This window comes from Galleria mellonella, unplaced genomic scaffold (genome assembly GCF_026898425.1).
Source record: "Galleria mellonella isolate WM207_F2 unplaced genomic scaffold, CSIRO_AGI_GalMel_v1 utg176, whole genome shotgun sequence".
Taxonomy (NCBI): Eukaryota; Metazoa; Arthropoda; class Insecta; order Lepidoptera; family Pyralidae; genus Galleria; species Galleria mellonella.
Window position 1 is genome coordinate 271,056 of NW_026442019.1, and position 18,985 is coordinate 290,040.

Below are 18,985 nucleotides of genomic sequence, written 5' to 3' on the forward strand. Positions count from 1 at the left end.
CTGAGTAGGATAACAGTACCCAAGTTTTTTTTTTATGGATGAAAATAAAATGGTGACTCCGCCTGCGCTATCGGTATACTAGCGGGACACCAGTGATAGATGATAGGTGAGGATGAAAGCAGGTCAGTTAGCCCATCGTGACAAATCCACAAGAATTTACCACTATGGTTTCCAAGGTAACTACGGGGAGATCGACCTGATAAGGTATATTACTTGCAATGTTACTTTTAAACCCCATTGCTAACAAGCCCTTTCTCTCCTAACTAAGCAGTTATCCAGTAAGCCACGTCATAGCTCTTCGAGTTTAACAAAGATGATTGAGGAACGTTTCATACTAAACGAGTACAGTCCTGGTATTAGAAAGTAGTACTGACCTTGATGTACTGGTACAATGGAGTATCATCATCTAGTAACTCCAAATCAGCTATGCAGTAGACCGCTTCAGGGTCTCTCATGCATAGGTCGAAGTCGTCCAGCTCTGATAAAGCCGGCATGGAGTAGTAGTCGAATACCGGTTGCGGTGTTTCATCTGAAAATAAGATTGTTTGTTAGTTATTTAGTAGGTGATTCGACAGACGAGACGACACTCTGTCAAATCAATTAGGAACAGTTTACATAGAAAAAAGGGATTTTGTAGTTTTGTTCGGGTCATTTTTCTAATTTTTTTCTTCACATAATTCTTTCTCGGATTTTTTTTTATATAACTTAGAATGGTAAACAAGCTGACGGCCCACCTGATGGAAAGTAGTAACCGTCGCCTATATACATGAGCAGTACCATGGACATAACAGAGTATACTGTTTTGCCCATGATACCCCCCATGCGTTACCGTTTCGGAGGACTCAGGTGTTATTCCTTTGTACCCAGTAAATTCACGTCATATCCCACCCTTCAAACCGAAACACAGTCATTCAAACACAACTGCTTTACGGTTGAAACACGAATGGGACAGAGGTACCCAAACAATCGACTTTTGTACAAAGTCTCCCTCTGGTAAAATTTTTCGAATAATAAAAAAAAATAGTGTAACTGATACAGACGTTTCCAAGTTTTGCGTTTAGCAGTAAATTTTATGGTATACTACATTTTTACACCGTGACCAGGATTTGTTTTTTTTTTATGGGTGAAAGTGGAATGGTAACCCAGCCTGCGCTAACGGGATACGCTGGCGGAGAACCAGTGAAGTGTGATAGATGAGAATGAAAACAGGCCAGTTAACCCATCATGATGAATTCATCAAGAATTAACCATGATAGTTTCCAGGTGGAACCGCGAGGAAGTCGACCTGGTTGGGTATATTGCTAGCAATGGGATTATCAGTCTCCGTTACTAACAATCCCTTTCCCCCCGACCAGGATATGTTTACTGTCCGGAATAAAAAGTAGCCTATACTCGTATCCTTCTTCTTCCCTCTTCCTATATAATACGTGTATACTAATTTCATAGTGATTGATTAAGCCGTTTAACAATATAAAAAAATGTACTCGTTTGTGTCCGTATGTTAGGCGACATCTCCGATTACACCGTCACAACACCACATAGAGATAACTATAATAATGTCTCGATGCCAATTACCCAAAACCGCAGATTGGTTCACGTCAGTACAGAGTGGGTCACGGCCAATAAATTTGTTATAAACGCCCTTCACGACGCACGGCGCTGTTTTGTAACTGATAGTTGCATAAAAATTGCTCTTGAGGAAATATTAAATCATTTAAATAATTATTAAAATCATAGTTTAAAAAAAATATGTAATTTTTAAGCAACCTAGAATGGCAAACAAGCTGACGGCCCACCTGTTGGAAAGTCTCCCTCTGGTACGTAAAAGCTTTCCACAACTTTTTATACAAATAAATGACCGGTTTTGATTTTAAGTTATTATTATTTCAAATTAGTGATCCATCAGGGTATCACATGATTTTTTTTTTTAAATAAAGTACAGTCTATATTATTTGTAGATATTTTGTTTAACCGAAATAATTTTTAAATTAATAATCTTACAAACGATTTTTTTATGTTCGTGACCTCATAACTCCGCCAGTTTTAAATTGATTTGAAAATTTCTTTTTTATCTAAAAGGATATACTTGCAGATTGGTGCTACAGAAATTTTATCTAAATTGTTTTATTCTTTTTTGGACCAAAATAATTAGTTTTGTCAAAATTGAAGTTGTTTTCTTTATGCAACTTAGAATGGCAAACAAGCTGACGGCTACGTACATGAGCAGATGTACATAAATATACTATGTAATAAACTAATATTTCGCTCATGATGCCCTCCACGCGTTGCCATTCCTGAGAACTCAGGTGTTATCCCTCTGTATTATATCCTGTGAATTCACTGCCACATCCCACCCTTTAAGCCGAAACACAACCGTGCAAACAACTGCTTCACGGTAGAAACACGAATGGTACAGAGGTGTCCAAGCGAAAGACTTTTGTCAAAGTCTCCCTTTCGTAAATTTTTGTAGGATAAAGTCTTTAGTTATGTTGTGCGACTGGTAAAAAAAGAATGTATGTATGTATGTATACATATATACATGACATTCTTTGATGAGTATGTATCACTAGCATAACTTCTAAATGCCTGAGCAGATAAGGTTTTATGGCATCATTGAAATCTTTACATCTCAACATTAGCTAAAATTTTTTTGTAAACAGTTTCACATTTGGCAGTGCCATCGTAATTTTTTTTTTATTTGCGGAGCTAAATGTGCATGGACTTGAATACTCTGGTCTGAATACCATTCAAGGCTGTTAAAATGAACTATTTTAACCAATTTAAAAAAATGAGGAGGTTTTTAATTCGGGTGTTTTTTGTTTGTTTTCTCTCAATTCTGTCATTTAATTGCGGATTTAGATTTTTGTATCAAAAAGGATATACTTTTAGATTAGTTTAATAGAAATTTTATCAAAATCGGCTCAATTTTTAAATTGAAATAACTAGTTTTACTACGACTTATTTTTTTTAAAGTAAATCTATTAGTACTAGTTTCGGGATCAAACCGTGTTCCTTAGTCATAAGCGGCTAAGATGCAAGCATGAGTCTGACTAATTTCTTTCTAATTACATGTAAGTTAAACCGCTAGTTATTACATTAAAATATAATGTATGTTTAGAAAGCATTTAAAAATAGAATCTGTTAGCTTATTAATTAAATGGAATTTTGCTTGAAACATATTAGTATACATAGAGAAAAGGTTCTGTCTTCGGTTAGTTTTAAACTGTAACTCGCAATTTAAACCGTACAGTTTACTCGTATGTCCAAGTTTGATTACGAAAGTGTTTTGCACAAGTGCGGAGAAAATTCAAGAATGCAGTTTATTGCAAATCCTTGTCAAGTGTCCGCTTTATAGAACTTGCAACTAAATACGTCCCACCAATTGTGGACTTTATTGTATAACGAATAAGGACGAGTGTGGATTGTTAAATAGACCATTCAACATTGGATGCAGTTGCGTCTAGCGCTATGTTAAATGCTAGACTTGGAGGTACTTGTATGTATCTTACGACCTGTTTGCTAAGAAGTTTAGTAATGCTTATAAAGATGTAGATTCAGTCTCTATGGCAAAATATTTAGTAGGTAACTATGTGAATATTTAATTTCAATTATATATATAAAATTATATAAATAATGATTTGTAATTTATGTAAATATTTCTGCTTTGCACTACTACTGCCCACTCACTATTTCCTATGCCACTGTTTTTTTTTTTTAATGGGTGAAAATGGTATGGTAACCCCGCCTGCGCTAACGGGATACGCTGGCGGAGCACCAGTGAAGGGTGATAGACGAGAATGAATACAGGCCAGTTAGCCCATCATGATGAATTCATCAGGAATTAACCATGATAGTTTCCAGGGAGAACCGCGAGGAGGTCGACCTGGTTGGGTATATAGCTAGCAATGGGATTCTCAGTCTCCATTACTAACAATCCCTTTCCGCCCTATGCCACTGTGTTAGGTTGATTGGAAGAGATCTCTTTTAGAGATAAGTTCGCCATTATATATATATATATATATATATATATATATATATATATATATATATATATATATATATATATATTCATCATCATCATTACTTCAGCTGTTAACTATCCACTACTGAATGTAGATCTCCTTTTTACAGAAGCTTTGCCCGTAGTTGCAACGCTATATCTTCATTCCATATATTGGAGGTGTACTGTCGTGATTTTAAAAAGAAGTATCGATAAAAATCTGAACCCAACTGCCAAACAAAACTTGCAACAAACATACGGGCGCATTAGGAAGGCGCCCAGTTCATTTCAGTCAGAATTAAAGACGGTTGACCCTATTTCAGCGGACGTTATAAGGGATCGAAACGACCCCGAGACAGGCAGGTAAACGTCGTCGCTCATAGGGCCTTACGAGCTATGATTTTATACAATACTGGTGATCAGATCCGGTAGAGTAGATATCTTTTTCGAAATTTATACCTAGTCTATGTTCATCATCGTCATCATCAGCCGTTAACTGTCCACTGCTGAATAGACCTCCTCCTATTTAGGGTTTTTTAATGGGTGATAATGGAATTGTATCCCCGCCCGTGCTATCGGTATACACTAGCGGGACACCAGTGAGAGATGATAGGTGAGGATGAAACAAGTTAGTTAGCCCATCGTGACGAATTCAACAAGAATTGTTCACGATGGTTTCCAGGGGGAACCACGTGGAGGTGGACTTAATAGGGTATATTGCTAGAAATGGGGCTGTCAACTCCATTGTTAACAATCCCTTTCCCCCCTGTCCAGGGGTTTTGGCAGTAGTTGTCATTCTTGGCAGGCGATTGGCAATCGCAGTTAGGCTTTGGTGATGTTTTAATAGAGAAACTGCTGTTTATCCTTCTACCATTAAGTTCCCTTAATCGTCTCTTTCGATACATGTGGGAAAAGACCCCTTCTTTTTGGGGGGGGGGGGAGATATTTTTTTAATAGGTTAAGATGGAATAGTAACCCTGCTATAGATATATATTGAGAGGTGTCAGAGTATGAATGACTGAGTATACTTTATTTGCATTATACAATATAGGAAATAAGCAAGACAATTTACAAACTCAACGATACAGTTGTACTCGTATAAGTACAGTAAGGCGGTCTTATTGCTGAGAGTAATCTTTCCAAGCAATCTTTTTAGAGATGATGTAGGTGAGAATGAAAATAAGTCAATGGACACATCGTGATGAATTTGATAAGAAATAACTACGATAGTTTCAAGGAGGAATCGTGTGGAGGTCGACCTAATAAGGTTGTTTAATGGGTGAAAATGAAATGGTAACTAGTCTGGAATGGTAACACGTTATTATTAGGCAAATATAGTCGTGAGTCAGTGAATTTACAGGGTACAGAGGAATAACACCTGAGTCCTCAGGAATGGCAACGCATGGGGGTATCATGGGCGAAACAGTATACTCTGTTCTGCCCATGGTACTGCTCATGTCTATAGGCGACGGTTACCATTTCTCATCAGGTGGGTCGACAGCTTGTTTGCCATTCTAAGTTGCATAAAAAAAAGTCGATTCATTATATATCCGCATTTCATAGGAATTTTTTTTTATTGTCAAGTTATTGTTTATTTACATTGAAAGTATAAAATTTTCCTTATTTTTTTTAAAGGCCAAGTGAACGCATTGCAATGACGATTTTTATATTACGTCCAAAAGAGGTCACTGCCCGTTAAAAGGTCACCAGTTTAATTCTCACCTCTGTATGTACCTTACTTACATACTCACCTATATATTTTGATTCAATATAACTTAATAAAAGTTAACTAGGTTTATTTTTTAAATTGTTACAGAAACATTATAGAATGGAATAGAAAAGAATAGAATAGAATAGAAATAATAATTATTAAAATACTTGTTTACAAGCGATTTTGATCGTAATTTTTTTGTAATTGTATTACTGGATTCGGTATGTTATCTTTTGAGAAGAATCACCAGAGGGAGATTTTGTACAAAAGTCAATTGCTTGGGTACCTCTGTCCCATTCGTGTTTCAACCGCGAAGTATTTGTGTTTGTACAGAGGAATAACACCCGAGTCCTCAGGAATGGCAACGCATGGGGGTATCATGGGCGAAACAGTATACTCTGTTATGTCCATGGTACTGCTCATGTGTACAGGCGACGGTTACCACTTTCCATCAGGTGGACCGTCAGCTTGTTTGCCATTCTAAGTTGCATAAAAAAAAAAAGAATCCGCCAGAAACTCAACAGTTAATTTTGTTAAATTATTATGTACAAGATAATTTTACATTTGCATTGGTACTCTGTGTGATTATAATTAGCGTTATGTTCTATTTATATGTATTATTAAATGGAAAATAAATAAGTAAACACGAGCAGGCCGGTCCCGACAAACAGCACCTGTTCACGAGTATGACGGATGAGCCAATCAGGACCTTATAGTGGAGCATGACTAGTTTTAAATTACTTGAATACATCGTGAGTGCAAACTACGTCAATACACTAACCATGCGATTATCGCAATACGCATACATTATAAGAATTATATTGATATTTAAGTGAGAATAACTAATATAATAACGTCAATAAGTTAATAATTAAAAATTACATATTTTATTATAAATTCCCAGAGGGAGACTTTGTACAAAAGTCGATTGCTTGGGTACCTCTGTCTCATTCGTGATTCAACCGTGAAGCAGTTGTGTTTGCATGGCTGTGTATCGGATTGAAGGGTGGGATATGGCGTGAATTTATTGGGTACAGAGGAATAATACCTGAGTCCTCAGGAATGGCAACGCATGGGGGGTATCATGGGCGAAACAGTATACTCTGTTATGTCCCTGGTACTGCTCATGTCTATAGGCGACGGTTACCACTTTCTATCAGATGGGCCGTCAGCTTGTTTGCCATTCTAAGTTGTATAAAAAAAAAAATATAATACTTTACGTGGGTTTTGTCCTTCAAATAAAAAGTGCTCTTTTTTTACAAAATTTGAAATTGTCTGTGCACTAAATTTGAAAAAAAAAAATATATAAAAAAAGACGTCTTATTTCCAAAATATTTATTGTTTTTAATTGATTTGTGGTCCGAAATAATATCTTCTCTAGTTTCGCCTCAGAAAGATAAGGGGAAAAAGAGCATAAATGTTCAAAGGCTACACTAGTTTTGGTCTAAAGTCTCGACAAAATTTTTCACCAAACCTATTTTTGTATAAAGCGGTAGTAGAACAATTTTTTTAGAGATATTAGGCATTTTTATTTTATATTTAGTTTTCCAGGGACGTATTCTTCTCTAAGTAGCCGGATTATTTTTTTAAATTATCTTTTTATCTTGGTGAGACACCAATATTTTGATATAATAAAAATACGCTTCTTTTATTCGATTCCGTTATAGGATATCCTTTCTTAGTATTCTTAGTAGTCTTTCTTAATATTTAAATATTCAATGCTATAAAGGAACTGAATGCTCTCTTTATACCATACAGAGAGTTCATTTTGGATGTTCCGCGGAATGGTTTTTTTTTTATACACACAGAGCGATCTAAACCTGGTGGAATATGGTGGCGGGCGTGATTATTGTTAATACTTGGAATTATATACCTGTATATAATAAATTCGTGCCTCTTTTATGTTTTAAAATTTTAATTATTACTTTTAATTCTATGGTTTATCTGTTCTTGTATGGGGGAAAGGGATTATTAGTAATGGGGTTTAACTGCCCCATTGCTAGCAATACAACCTATGAGGTCGACCTCCACGCGATTCCCCATGGAAACCCTCGTGGTTAATTCCAGTGGAATTCGTCACGATGGGCTAACTGACCTGCCTTTTTTGCCTTTTCAACCTCACCTGTCATCCCTCACTGGTGTCCCGCCAGCGTATCCCGATAGGGTAGACGGGAAGACCATTTTATCACCCATTAAAAAAAATTGTTCTTGTATAGCCAGGAGCCAAGTGTTGTGACCGTAACACAGGATATCCTAGGATGGATTCTGTCCACTTCCAATGGCAAACTATGTATTATCTATTTTGTAAAATGTGTTAAAACGAAGTGTTATTGTGATAGAAATAAATATGTATATATATGTATATATATATATATATATATAAATGTACAAAAGCATATAATACAAAAGCAGTCGCTCTGTCCGTCCCTATATATGCTAAAATCTTTAAAACGTGGATTTTGAAGCGTTTAATAGAGTGATTCAAGAGGAAGGTTTATATATATAATACATGCATAATATAGTAGAGAAATACTGATAATTTTAGAGATTTCTAATGTGATGTGATGTAATGTACACTCGTGCGAAGCCGGGGCGGGTCGCTAGTAAATAAATAAAGTTTAAATTGCTTTGCCACAAGTTTTGTATGCGATGATTTGGGTCGAAACTTTAAAAGTTTTTGGACTTTACGCATCTTATCGAATGTGAATACTTATAATTTTATATATGTAAAAGTAGTAACTCGCTTATAGGAGGGGATCATTTGACCTTGTCTATTTCCGTTTAACATACAGTAAATCTAATAATATTTACATTTAAGATTTAGGGTTTGTTTACTTTTTCTTTATACAACTTAGAATGAAAAACAAGCTGACAGCCCACCTGATGGAAGGTAGTAACCGTCACCTATAGACATGAATAGTATCATGAACATAAAAGAGTATACTGTGTCGCCCATGATACCTTTCATGCATTGATAAAATCAATACTGACAATTTTTAATATTTAATTACTCGTAGGCAGTTTTTGAAAAAATGCACCTAGCAGTTCAGACTACTGGATATGTTTACCTGTATTACGACCTAGTCCAGACTTCAAACTTTCACAAAGCTTAAAGTTTACAGAATTATGTAAATAGTTTAATATTTCTATTGTTTTATGTGTGAAAAGTACCTATATATTATTATTTTATTTTATCTACATTAATATTTTAAGGAGAGAAGTTTCGATATTTTGTTTATAATGGATTAATAGAAAATAATAACAACATAAAAGAATTTTAATAAATTTAACCGATTTTAATAATTATTCAATTTATATAGCGAGTAAAATAGGCTATATTTAAAAAAATCTACCCTTTTAATCGTACTAAGCCGATTTTTTTCTTTATACCCAGGATTTTATATTTTCCCAAGAGTTGACGTCAGGCAGATCGCCGCTCATAAAACCGAATAAGTAAAATTTAGCTTTTATTTAATTACTAAAAGTAAAATATGAATAAAAATAAAATTTTTGTATAAATAGGATAATGCGAGGAAGATTATAATAATACAGGATTCTGCATTTTATTTAACAAATATCCAAAAACAACAAGTAAATAACGATTAAGAACAATTTCCCTATTTTTCGACAAATCTTTCTTCTAAAATTTCATTTTAGCCCGACCACCTAACACTTAGTTGGCAACACTGATATGGGGAACACAGTGGAACATCTCACCTTCATCAGTTGAATTCAGCGCGAACACAACGTTCACAAATAACACAAAACACAACCACCGCATTATTGCAACCGTTAACCGACTGGTACACGTATAAAAGTGGACTGTCTGTCTGTGCGGTGAAGTGGCGGTGTTGGGCAAGATATTGCAATCGGAAGTTCGTTGGTGGTAGCCAGGGGCGTAGCGTTTCGACGGACGATAGGACACGCGTGCGCTCACTGGTAAATGTGTGTAAATAGTTAATTTAGTGTTTTCGAATTTCGGGGGAAAAACATCGATTTGAATCGGAAAGATCTAATAAGAAAATCAATACCACCAAACATCGATCTCCTCCTGTATAGTCTGATGATGACAAAAAAAGGGAAGATGAACTATTTTCACAAGATATACGTTGAAACCTTCAAGAAAAGACATTTGCCTTGAACGTTTCCATTTCCTTCCTAAAAGGTCGGCACCACACCTTTTTTTTTTATACAACTTAGAATGGCAAACAAACTGACGGCCCACCTGATGGAAAGTGGTAACTGTCGCCTATAGTCATGAGCAGTACCATGGACATAACAGAGTATACTGTTTCGCCCATGATACCCCCCATGCGTTGCCATTCCTGAGGACTCAGGTGTTATTTCTTTGTACCCAGTAAATTCACGCCATATCCCACCCTTCAAACCGAAACACAACCATGCAAACACAACTGCTTCACGGTTGAAACACGAATGGGACAGAGGTACCCAAGCAATCGACTTTTGTACAAAGTCTCCCTCTGGTAAAACCTGTAGTTCTTCTGATGTTATGGGTGCCTATTTTTCTATCAGCCATTAATCGTCCACTGGAGAACGTAACATTCCCCACAACAAGGGGTTTGCCAGTAATTACCATGTTTGGCAAGTGGATTGGTAACTGCAGTTAGGTTTTGGTGGTGTTTTAAGAAGGACGCTGCTGCCCATCCCTCGATCGTTAAGTTCTCTTAATTGTCTCTTACGACACCCACGGTGTGGCCCATCCTAAGGTGGGACCACACGGCGGGTGCCTCTAGATGGCGATTACTTATCATCAGAAATTTTTTAGATAATAAAATAAATAAAACAGAAATAAGTATATTGGCTATATTGTAAATGATGCAGATAATGTACAAAATGTAGCGTTGCACAAAACTTGCACCAATTTGGATGCGATTTTTCACTGTTTTTTTTTTGCTGGATGATGATGGAATGGCAACCTGGCCTGCGCTATCGGTATACACCGGCGGAGCACCAGTGTGGGATGATAGATTAGGATGAAAAGCCTTCAGTTAGTCTATCGGGATGAATACGCCTGGAATACAGCACGATGGTTTCCAGGGGGACTACGTGGAGGTCGACTTGACAGGGTATATTGCTAGCAATGGGACTGGTAATCCACATTACTAACAATCCCTTCCCCCTTCTTTTTCATTGTTGTATTCCTGAAGGTCTAATTTAAAATTATGTAGTATGCTTCATTTTGATACATCATCTAGAATTTGTCTATTGATTTTCTTATTTTTGAAATCCACTCGTACAAAGTAAGAAAGGAAGAAAGAAAGAAAGAAGAAAGAAAAAAAGAAAGAAAGAGAGAAAAAAGAGAGAGAGAAAGAAAGAAAGAAAGAAAGAAAGAAAAAAGAAAGAAAAAAGAAAGAGAAAGAAAAAAGAAAGAAAGAAAGAAAGAAAGAAAGAAAAAAGAAAGAAGGAAAGAAAAAAGAAAGAAAGAAATATTTTTATTCCACTAAACATAGATTTAAGCATTAACGAAGTCATTTTTTTATTACAGCCTATTCGGAACGCAATATCAGCCAAGAAGAACGTTCAAGTAACTCAGCTGTTGCATTTATCAAAAACTTTAACTATATAAATAATGAATTTGTGTGAATACAAACAACTAAGCAGTACCAGATCATAAGTAGCGTGCAAAAAGCTAGCCAGTGAAGTGATGGTAGTTGAGCAAATTGACGACAGTGAGGTGCGATTATGTACCACCAGCTGAGCTGTGGCTTGCGTAAGAATTACGAATGCCCACCCAAAATAATGGAGCAAGTTTATATTGAGGCAACCGAAGTGTGACGTCAGTGTATCGTGTGATATTTTAATTCTTATTGACTTAAATTCGCTTTATAGGTCATCATCATAATTTTTTTTTAAATGGCTCCCTCTGGAAGGAGCCTGCATTTGCCCGGATATTAAGTTCCAAGTTTATACTCTTTGTGCTTGGTAAACTTTCATATATTGTTTATTCATATACCCGCGGGTTGGCGAGGCTCATGCTGAAAATCAGCGCTGTAGTATCCCTGACACTACAGCATAATGCTGAGCACGGACCTCATTTTGCAGGTATTGCGACGCACGCACACATACACTCATTTTTGATGAAATTGTTATATTACGAATTGTTTTATTTTTCTTTTTTAATTTTATATTTCTATATATATATATATATATATATATATATATATATATAAATATTTTTTGTGTTGTTTCTTTATTATAATTCTTAATATATGGATTTTTTTAACCCCTGTGTGGGTGTCGTCGCATATTTCTTGTAAAATAAAGTTTCTTTCTTTCTTTCTTTCTTTATTACTTTCCATCCTTCTCTTACTTTCATTTCATTTATTTATTTAAACTGTAATGCACAGTAAAATTCTATACACATTTGGCGGACTTAACACCGGACGGTGTTCTCTACCAGTCAATTATTGGGCAAACCGAGAAATAAATAGGCGATGCATTATTGAATAGAGGATAAATCATCATCATCATCATCATCATATCTTATTATATATTATATCATCAAGTGAAGCATTTGTTTGCATGATTCTGTTTCTGTTTGAAGGGTGAGATATGGCAGTGAATTTACAGGGTACAGAGGAATAACACCTGAGTCCTCAGGAATGGCAACGCATGGGAGGTATCATGGGCGAAACAGTTTACTTTGTTATGTCCATGGTACTCCTCATGTCTATAGGCGACGGTTACCACTTTCTATTAGGTGGGCCGTCAGTTTGTTTGCCATTCTAAGGTGCATAAAAAAAGTTTACACACAATACATTGTGTTGCCCATGGTGTCCCTGATACATTATCATTTCTGTAGACTATGGTGTTGTCTCCGTACTGTATAAGTTTACTGTCATATTCCATCTAAATAAGTAGAATAAAAACTTTGCTTTAAATTTCTAACAGGCGTTTAATACAACAAAAACATTTACTAATGATCCGGCTCAGCTTTGTACGAGTACATATAATTTTTTAAAATAATATATAGCCCAATAGCTTATATATACTTACTGTAATTGGTCTAATAATCTTTCGAGTTTATTACAAAGAAAGAAAGAAAGAAAAAAATAATTTAATCGAAGAAGCATGCGGCCCACACAGTAGCGCACAAAACAAAAACAAAAGAAATCAAAAACAAAACAAACAAAAGAAAATAATAATTATATACAAATAGAAAACAATTAAATTATAACAATAATCAATAAACAAACAAACAAACATAATTTCTCTTTATAATGTTAGTATATAATCTGTGTTTATACTAAGATGATAATATAGTAGTAATGGATACAGATTGTGTTGTAAATAGTTACTAATTTGTCAATTTATTTATATATTTATATATATTATGTCAATAATTATTTAGATAGATAGATAGATAAACTTTTTATTTGAGCCATTTATGACACACGTAAATTTACAAATGAATTTATACAATAAAATTATTTACACTTTTTAAAATATACAACAAAAGATAAAATATGGTTTCGCCATGTGTGTCGCAGTGACCCAAATAGGGTACAGCTCAGTGATAGTTTTGCTTAGAAGCAAAGCACTGATTTTCAGCTGCAGCCTGAAGTTAGGCTACGCGGACGCGTACAACAAACCCAGAGTGTAACCTGTGTAACAGCCAAAGATAAAATTGTATTATATAGATACATACTTATATAAATGATGCATAAATAATATATTTTATTAATTAATAAAACATACAATATAAATAATTTACCACAATAATTATTATGTAGTATTTATTTATTTAACACTTTTTCCACTAACATTACAAGATTTGTTGAACAATTTTCGATAAGTATAGTGTAGTACAAAAGGCGGTCTTATTGCTAAACAATCTCTTCCAGACAACCATACACTACAATTTAATAGACGATTTTTAAAATTTGTAATTTACCTTTTTAATTCGATAAACAAAATAATTCGGATTCGCGCATCGCTAACTACAATCTGTATTAAGTATTGGAGTGTTTTATCACTTTCTCTCAAATTGGAAAATTAACGCAAAAGTAAATGACAAAATATTTTATGAATTAAAATAGGTTTTGGAGACGTTCGACTTTTTTTATTAATGAGGTGATAGTTAAGATTTTGTTCCACTATAGTGACCGTAAGTTTACGATCATATTTCAAGTAATATAAATCTAATGAGGAAGAAAAAAAAGGAGTATAAACTGCAAAAAAGTAATAATAATAATAAACTCTTTATTGCGCACAGTAGAGATGTAAACAAGGACTATTTATACAGAATGTGCATATACAAAAGGCGGCCTTATCGCTAAAAGCAATCTCTTACAGACAACCTGGCATAAAGAATGGATAAGTATGGAGAGAAAGGTAGATGGCGCAAGTCAGACACAGTAAATGCATAAAAGGAATCAAACAAAATGCAAAATATTCTAAATATAAAAATAAGATTACATAACATAAACATACATATATAATATAAATAATAATACATACACATACATATATAATATAAATAATAATACATAAACATACATATATAATATAAATAATAATACATAAACATAAATATACTAAATAGATCAAGATAAATCACACATAGTAAACGTCAAAGCGAATTAGAGAGATAGGTAATGAGATGTTACCCGCCTCTTGAACGAAGCAAGAGATCACCTTATCAGTTCGTGTAAAGCTATAAAAATACATTGATACAAAAAAATATATATAAAACCACTGTCTTTTAAGTTGATTAAAAATATTCCCCGCTCCCCGCTCCCTCACCCCACCTATCCCCATCATGGAACAAGAACGATGACACACCCAATTTGGTCCCCGCTTCAGATTAACGCAACTTTTTAAAACTCCAAACTAACTGTAAGTAACATTAGAGATCAGCCAATCTTGGGGAAGTTTTAATTCCTCCTTTTCCCGTTACGTTATCGTGTGTCCGCATAAGTTTGGACTTAGGGTCTTAACTCCAAAACTCTTCTAAGTCTTTACCCCTCCCTTTTATTTGAGTAACTGAAGAAGTTAAAGTGAGGAGAATATTTATTATTAATATTATAAACTAGCGGCCCGTCCCGGCGTCGCACGGGTGGACATTTTTACATTTTAAAAAGTGCCCATTGAGGCTGCACACGCGACGGAAGCTTAAAAATGGAGTAACTTCTCCCGTTTTCCCAACGTTTTCCTTCATTGCTCTGCTCCTTTTGATCGTGGCGTGATGAAAAATATACTATAACCTGCCCAGGAGTATGAAGAATAATTGTACTAAGTTTCGTTAAAATCCGTCGAGTAGTTTTTGTTTCTATAACGAACATACACACAGACAGACAGATAAAAATTATATTGATTGCATTTTTGGCATCAGTATCGATCACTAATCACCCCCTGATAGTTATTTTGGAAATATATATCATTTACAGAATTGATCTTTCTACAGATTTATTATAAGTATAGATAGATGTGAAACTATGTTTGTTTGTTAACTCATAGCTCGTTAACGGCTCAATCAGTTATCATGGATTTTTTTAATGGATGATAATAGAATGGTGACCACGCTTGCGCTAACGGTAGGTGGCAGGCACCAGTGAAAGATGATAGGTGAGAATAAAAAGGCAGGCCAGTTAACCCACCGCGATGGATACACTTGGAAATCAACACGATGGAAGGGGGGAAAGGATTGTTAGTAATACTGACTCCCATTGCTAGCAATACACTCTGGCAGGTCAACCTCTACGTGGTCCCCCCTTTTCATTCTCACTTGTCATTCCTCGTATACATACATACATACATACAAGAAATGCACATATAATACATAAACATTACTTTTAATATATATATCAAAACAACACCTTTTCTACAATGTTTCTAGCAAATAAATTTCATTTCATTTCATTTCATTTCATTTCAGAAAGGATTATAAGATACAGTATCTATTGAGTGACTTGTAACTAGAGCTGGTTTTGTTGACTCAACAAATAATTGAAACGTTTTCTTTTATCAATAATTTGTTAACACGGAGCCTTTACTTTTAAAATTAAGTTAATTACTAACTAGACAGTTTACTAGCTAATCCTGTAATCTAATATGCCACTAAGTATATCATACCTCAAGGATGATTATGAAATTGTCTGTCTGTTCTCTAGCGACGAATTCACTGAAGTGCTCATAACGTATATAGATACCTAATCATCATTATATAATGGTAGATCTCTGTTTACCTGATTAGTCAATATCGGATAATCGAATCAACTAATCGGATGAACCGGTCATTGGTAATTGGATTATTATTTCTGTTTTTTTGTGTACATTTTAGAATGGCAAACAAGCTGACGGCCCACCTGATGGAAAGTGGTAACCGTCGGTAACATGAGCAGTACCATGGACATAACAGAGTGTACTGTTTCGCCCATGATACCCCCCATGCGTTGCCGTTCCCGAGGACTCAGGTGTTACTCCTCTGTACCCAGTAAATTCACGCCATATCCCACCTTTCAAACCGAAACACAGTCATGCAAACACAACTGCTTCACGGTAGAAACACGAATGGGACAGAGGTACCCAAGCTATCGACTTTTGTACAAAGTCTCCCTCTGTTTACTGTCCACTGCTAAACATAAGCTTTCTCTAAAAGGGGACTTTTGGCACTAGTTGTTACTTTCAAATTGTTTTCATATGAAATTACATCAAAATGGATTCAGTGGTTTAATATTATTTTAAAATAACTTTTTTTTTGTGTAATTTACTTATTTGTTCATCTCAGTATAGATGAAAGAGTGCATATTACGCGATATTGCTGAACAAATATCTGCAGGCGACCTACAGTATTGTGAATCTAATAGAATTAAATTGCAAACCAAATGTACATATCCTCTCTACATGATACAAATAGCTACCGAATTCTTTTGAATATTAGCAAACCATTTTAATTTGTATTGTTATCGTTTTGTATTTTTTTTATACAACTTAGAATGGCAAACAAGCTGACGGCCCACCTGATGGAAAGCGGTAACCGTCGCCTATACACATGAGCAGTACCATGGACATAACAGAGTATACTGTTTCGCCCGTGATACCCCCCATGCGTTGCCATTCCTGAGGACTCAGATGTTATTCCTTTGTACCCTGTAAATTCACGCCATATCCCATTCTTCAAAGCGAGACACAGCCATGCAAACACAACTGATTAACGGTAGAAACACGAATGGGACAGAGGTACCCAAGCAATCGACTTTTGTACAAAGTATATGCGGTTATTTGTAACCGTAGTTAGTCTTTGGTGATGTTTTAGAGGGACGCTGCTGCCTGTCCTTCAACTATTAAGTTCCCTCAGTCGCCACTTATAATACTCACGGGAGGGGGAAGGGATTGTTAGCAATGGAGTTTGACAGCCCCATTGCAAGCCATATGCCCTATCAGGTCAACCTCCGCGTGGCTCCCCCTGGAAACCACCGTGAACAATTCTCGTTAAATTCATCACGATGGGCTAACTAACCTGTTTCATCCTCGTCTATCATCCTTCACTGGTGCCCTATCAGCGTATACCGATAGCGCGGGTGGGGTTGCTATTTCATTATCACCTATAAAAAAAAACACTCACGGGAAAGAGAGGGGTGGCTTATTCTATGCCAGGACTATACGGTGAACAAACTCAATTGAATTTATAATATTACTAAGAATTTAATATTCATATAAATTTATGTAATTCATAATTCATCTCTAATTCAGTGGATTCAATTTGTTCAATCTAATTAATATAATATATTACTACTAATTGTTTGAAAGTTAACGTATATAATTACCAAAACACAATCTCAAAAGATCAATCCCTGTGTGATCCCTAAAACAGCGATTAGCATTCCACATTAAAGGGTACCCCGAGGACGGTGCGAGGTGACCCGGCATTCCGCCTGTCGCTTTTAATTGACCTTCTGGGAAATCTGTCCCGTTTTTGTGTCGTTACACTTTAATTCGTGTTTTTGAACGCATCTGGGATTTGAAACCGTTTATTGGCCCGCCCCGGACGTGAATCAGGTATGTGCTCTGTTGGGGTAGCAGAAATAGTTTATCTCGTATCTCCCTAAAGGCTTTCACCTTATTTTCTCTTGCCTTATTCTGTTTGGCTTTTGAAGTGCTTTTGTACAGTTGATGACCTATATGGTGTAGTGGCAGAGCTGAATTCGTTTTCTATAAATAAAGTTGCAAGTTTTATTCCCGGTCGAGTCAATGTAGAAATCAAACATGTTTTCTGAATAGCCTCAGTGCTGGGATTTTCTGGGTATCCTAGTCTGAAGACCAGTCGATCAGATATGACTACTGTACGGCACAAATTTTATTATCATTATTGAAATGCAAGCTTCTATAGGTTGCAGTAATCGCTTACATTACTAACCTTGATGGACTCTAGAAAGGATTACAAGGGCGTAATGAAATGTGAATGGAAAAGAAATCCTGCCTACATTATCTGTACACGCTGGTGGGGCTCCAGTGAAAGATGATAGGTGAGGATGTAGGCAAGTCACTTAGCCAATTGTGACGAATTCATTAAGAACTAATCATGACGATTTGCAGGGGAAACCACGTGGAGATCAACCTGATAGGGTTTATTCCATGCAATATTGCTAGTGGTAAGTTCTCATTAGTTATTCCTTTCTCCTTTTTTCCTTATTTCCTTCCTGTGTATAATGGGGCCGCAATTACGAGCAATGTCAGATGGATCTCTATGCGGTCTCTCTAGGAACTATCGCAACTAACTCCTAGCAAATTAATTACTAAAGGCCAACTGACCTAATTTCATAGTCACCCATCCTCATTAGTACCCTGCTAGCGTAAACCATAGGCGAAGTATTATAATATGCATATTTGTAATAACTAAATAAATAAATAACCAAAGAGACAAAGATATTGCCACAGGGCGCACGGATTTAATTAAATTACTGTATAAACTCTCCTTATAATATTTTGCTGGGGGAACGGTTAGCAATAGGGAAAAACAGTTCCATTGCCAGCAATATACTCTATTGGTTCGACCTTTACGTAGCCCCTTGGTAATTATAGTGATTAATTCCTGGTAAATTTGTCATGATGTGCTGACTGCCTTCATCCTCACCTATTATCCATCACTAGTGCCCCGCCAGCGTATACTAATAACGCAGGCGAGTTTATAATTCTATTAACATTCATTAAAGATATATTTTGCTCCCGTAAACAATAAATTCACAACTGTAACAGTACTAGATGGGCATATATAAAACAAATAGGCAATGTGTAGAAGAAGGGACGAATTA

General features: G+C 35.6%; 1 protein-coding gene across 1 annotated transcript in view; it reads right to left on the reverse strand.

Annotated features, from left to right (window-relative positions):
• The window catches only part of LOC116413173 (regulator of hypoxia-inducible factor 1-like), a 41,002-nt gene extending 31,418 nt beyond the window's left edge, over positions 1 to 9,584 (reverse strand). Inside the window, exons 1-2 of the mRNA XM_052893524.1 lie at positions 9,429 to 9,584; positions 375 to 529 (exon numbers count right to left, since the gene is read on the reverse strand). Coding sequence (XP_052749484.1) covers positions 375 to 529; positions 9,429 to 9,492 — 219 coding nt within the window. The 5' untranslated portion in view covers positions 9,493 to 9,584. The remainder of the gene's footprint in view (positions 1 to 374; positions 530 to 9,428) is intronic.
• Positions 9,585 to 18,985: the final 9,401 nt, after the last annotated feature.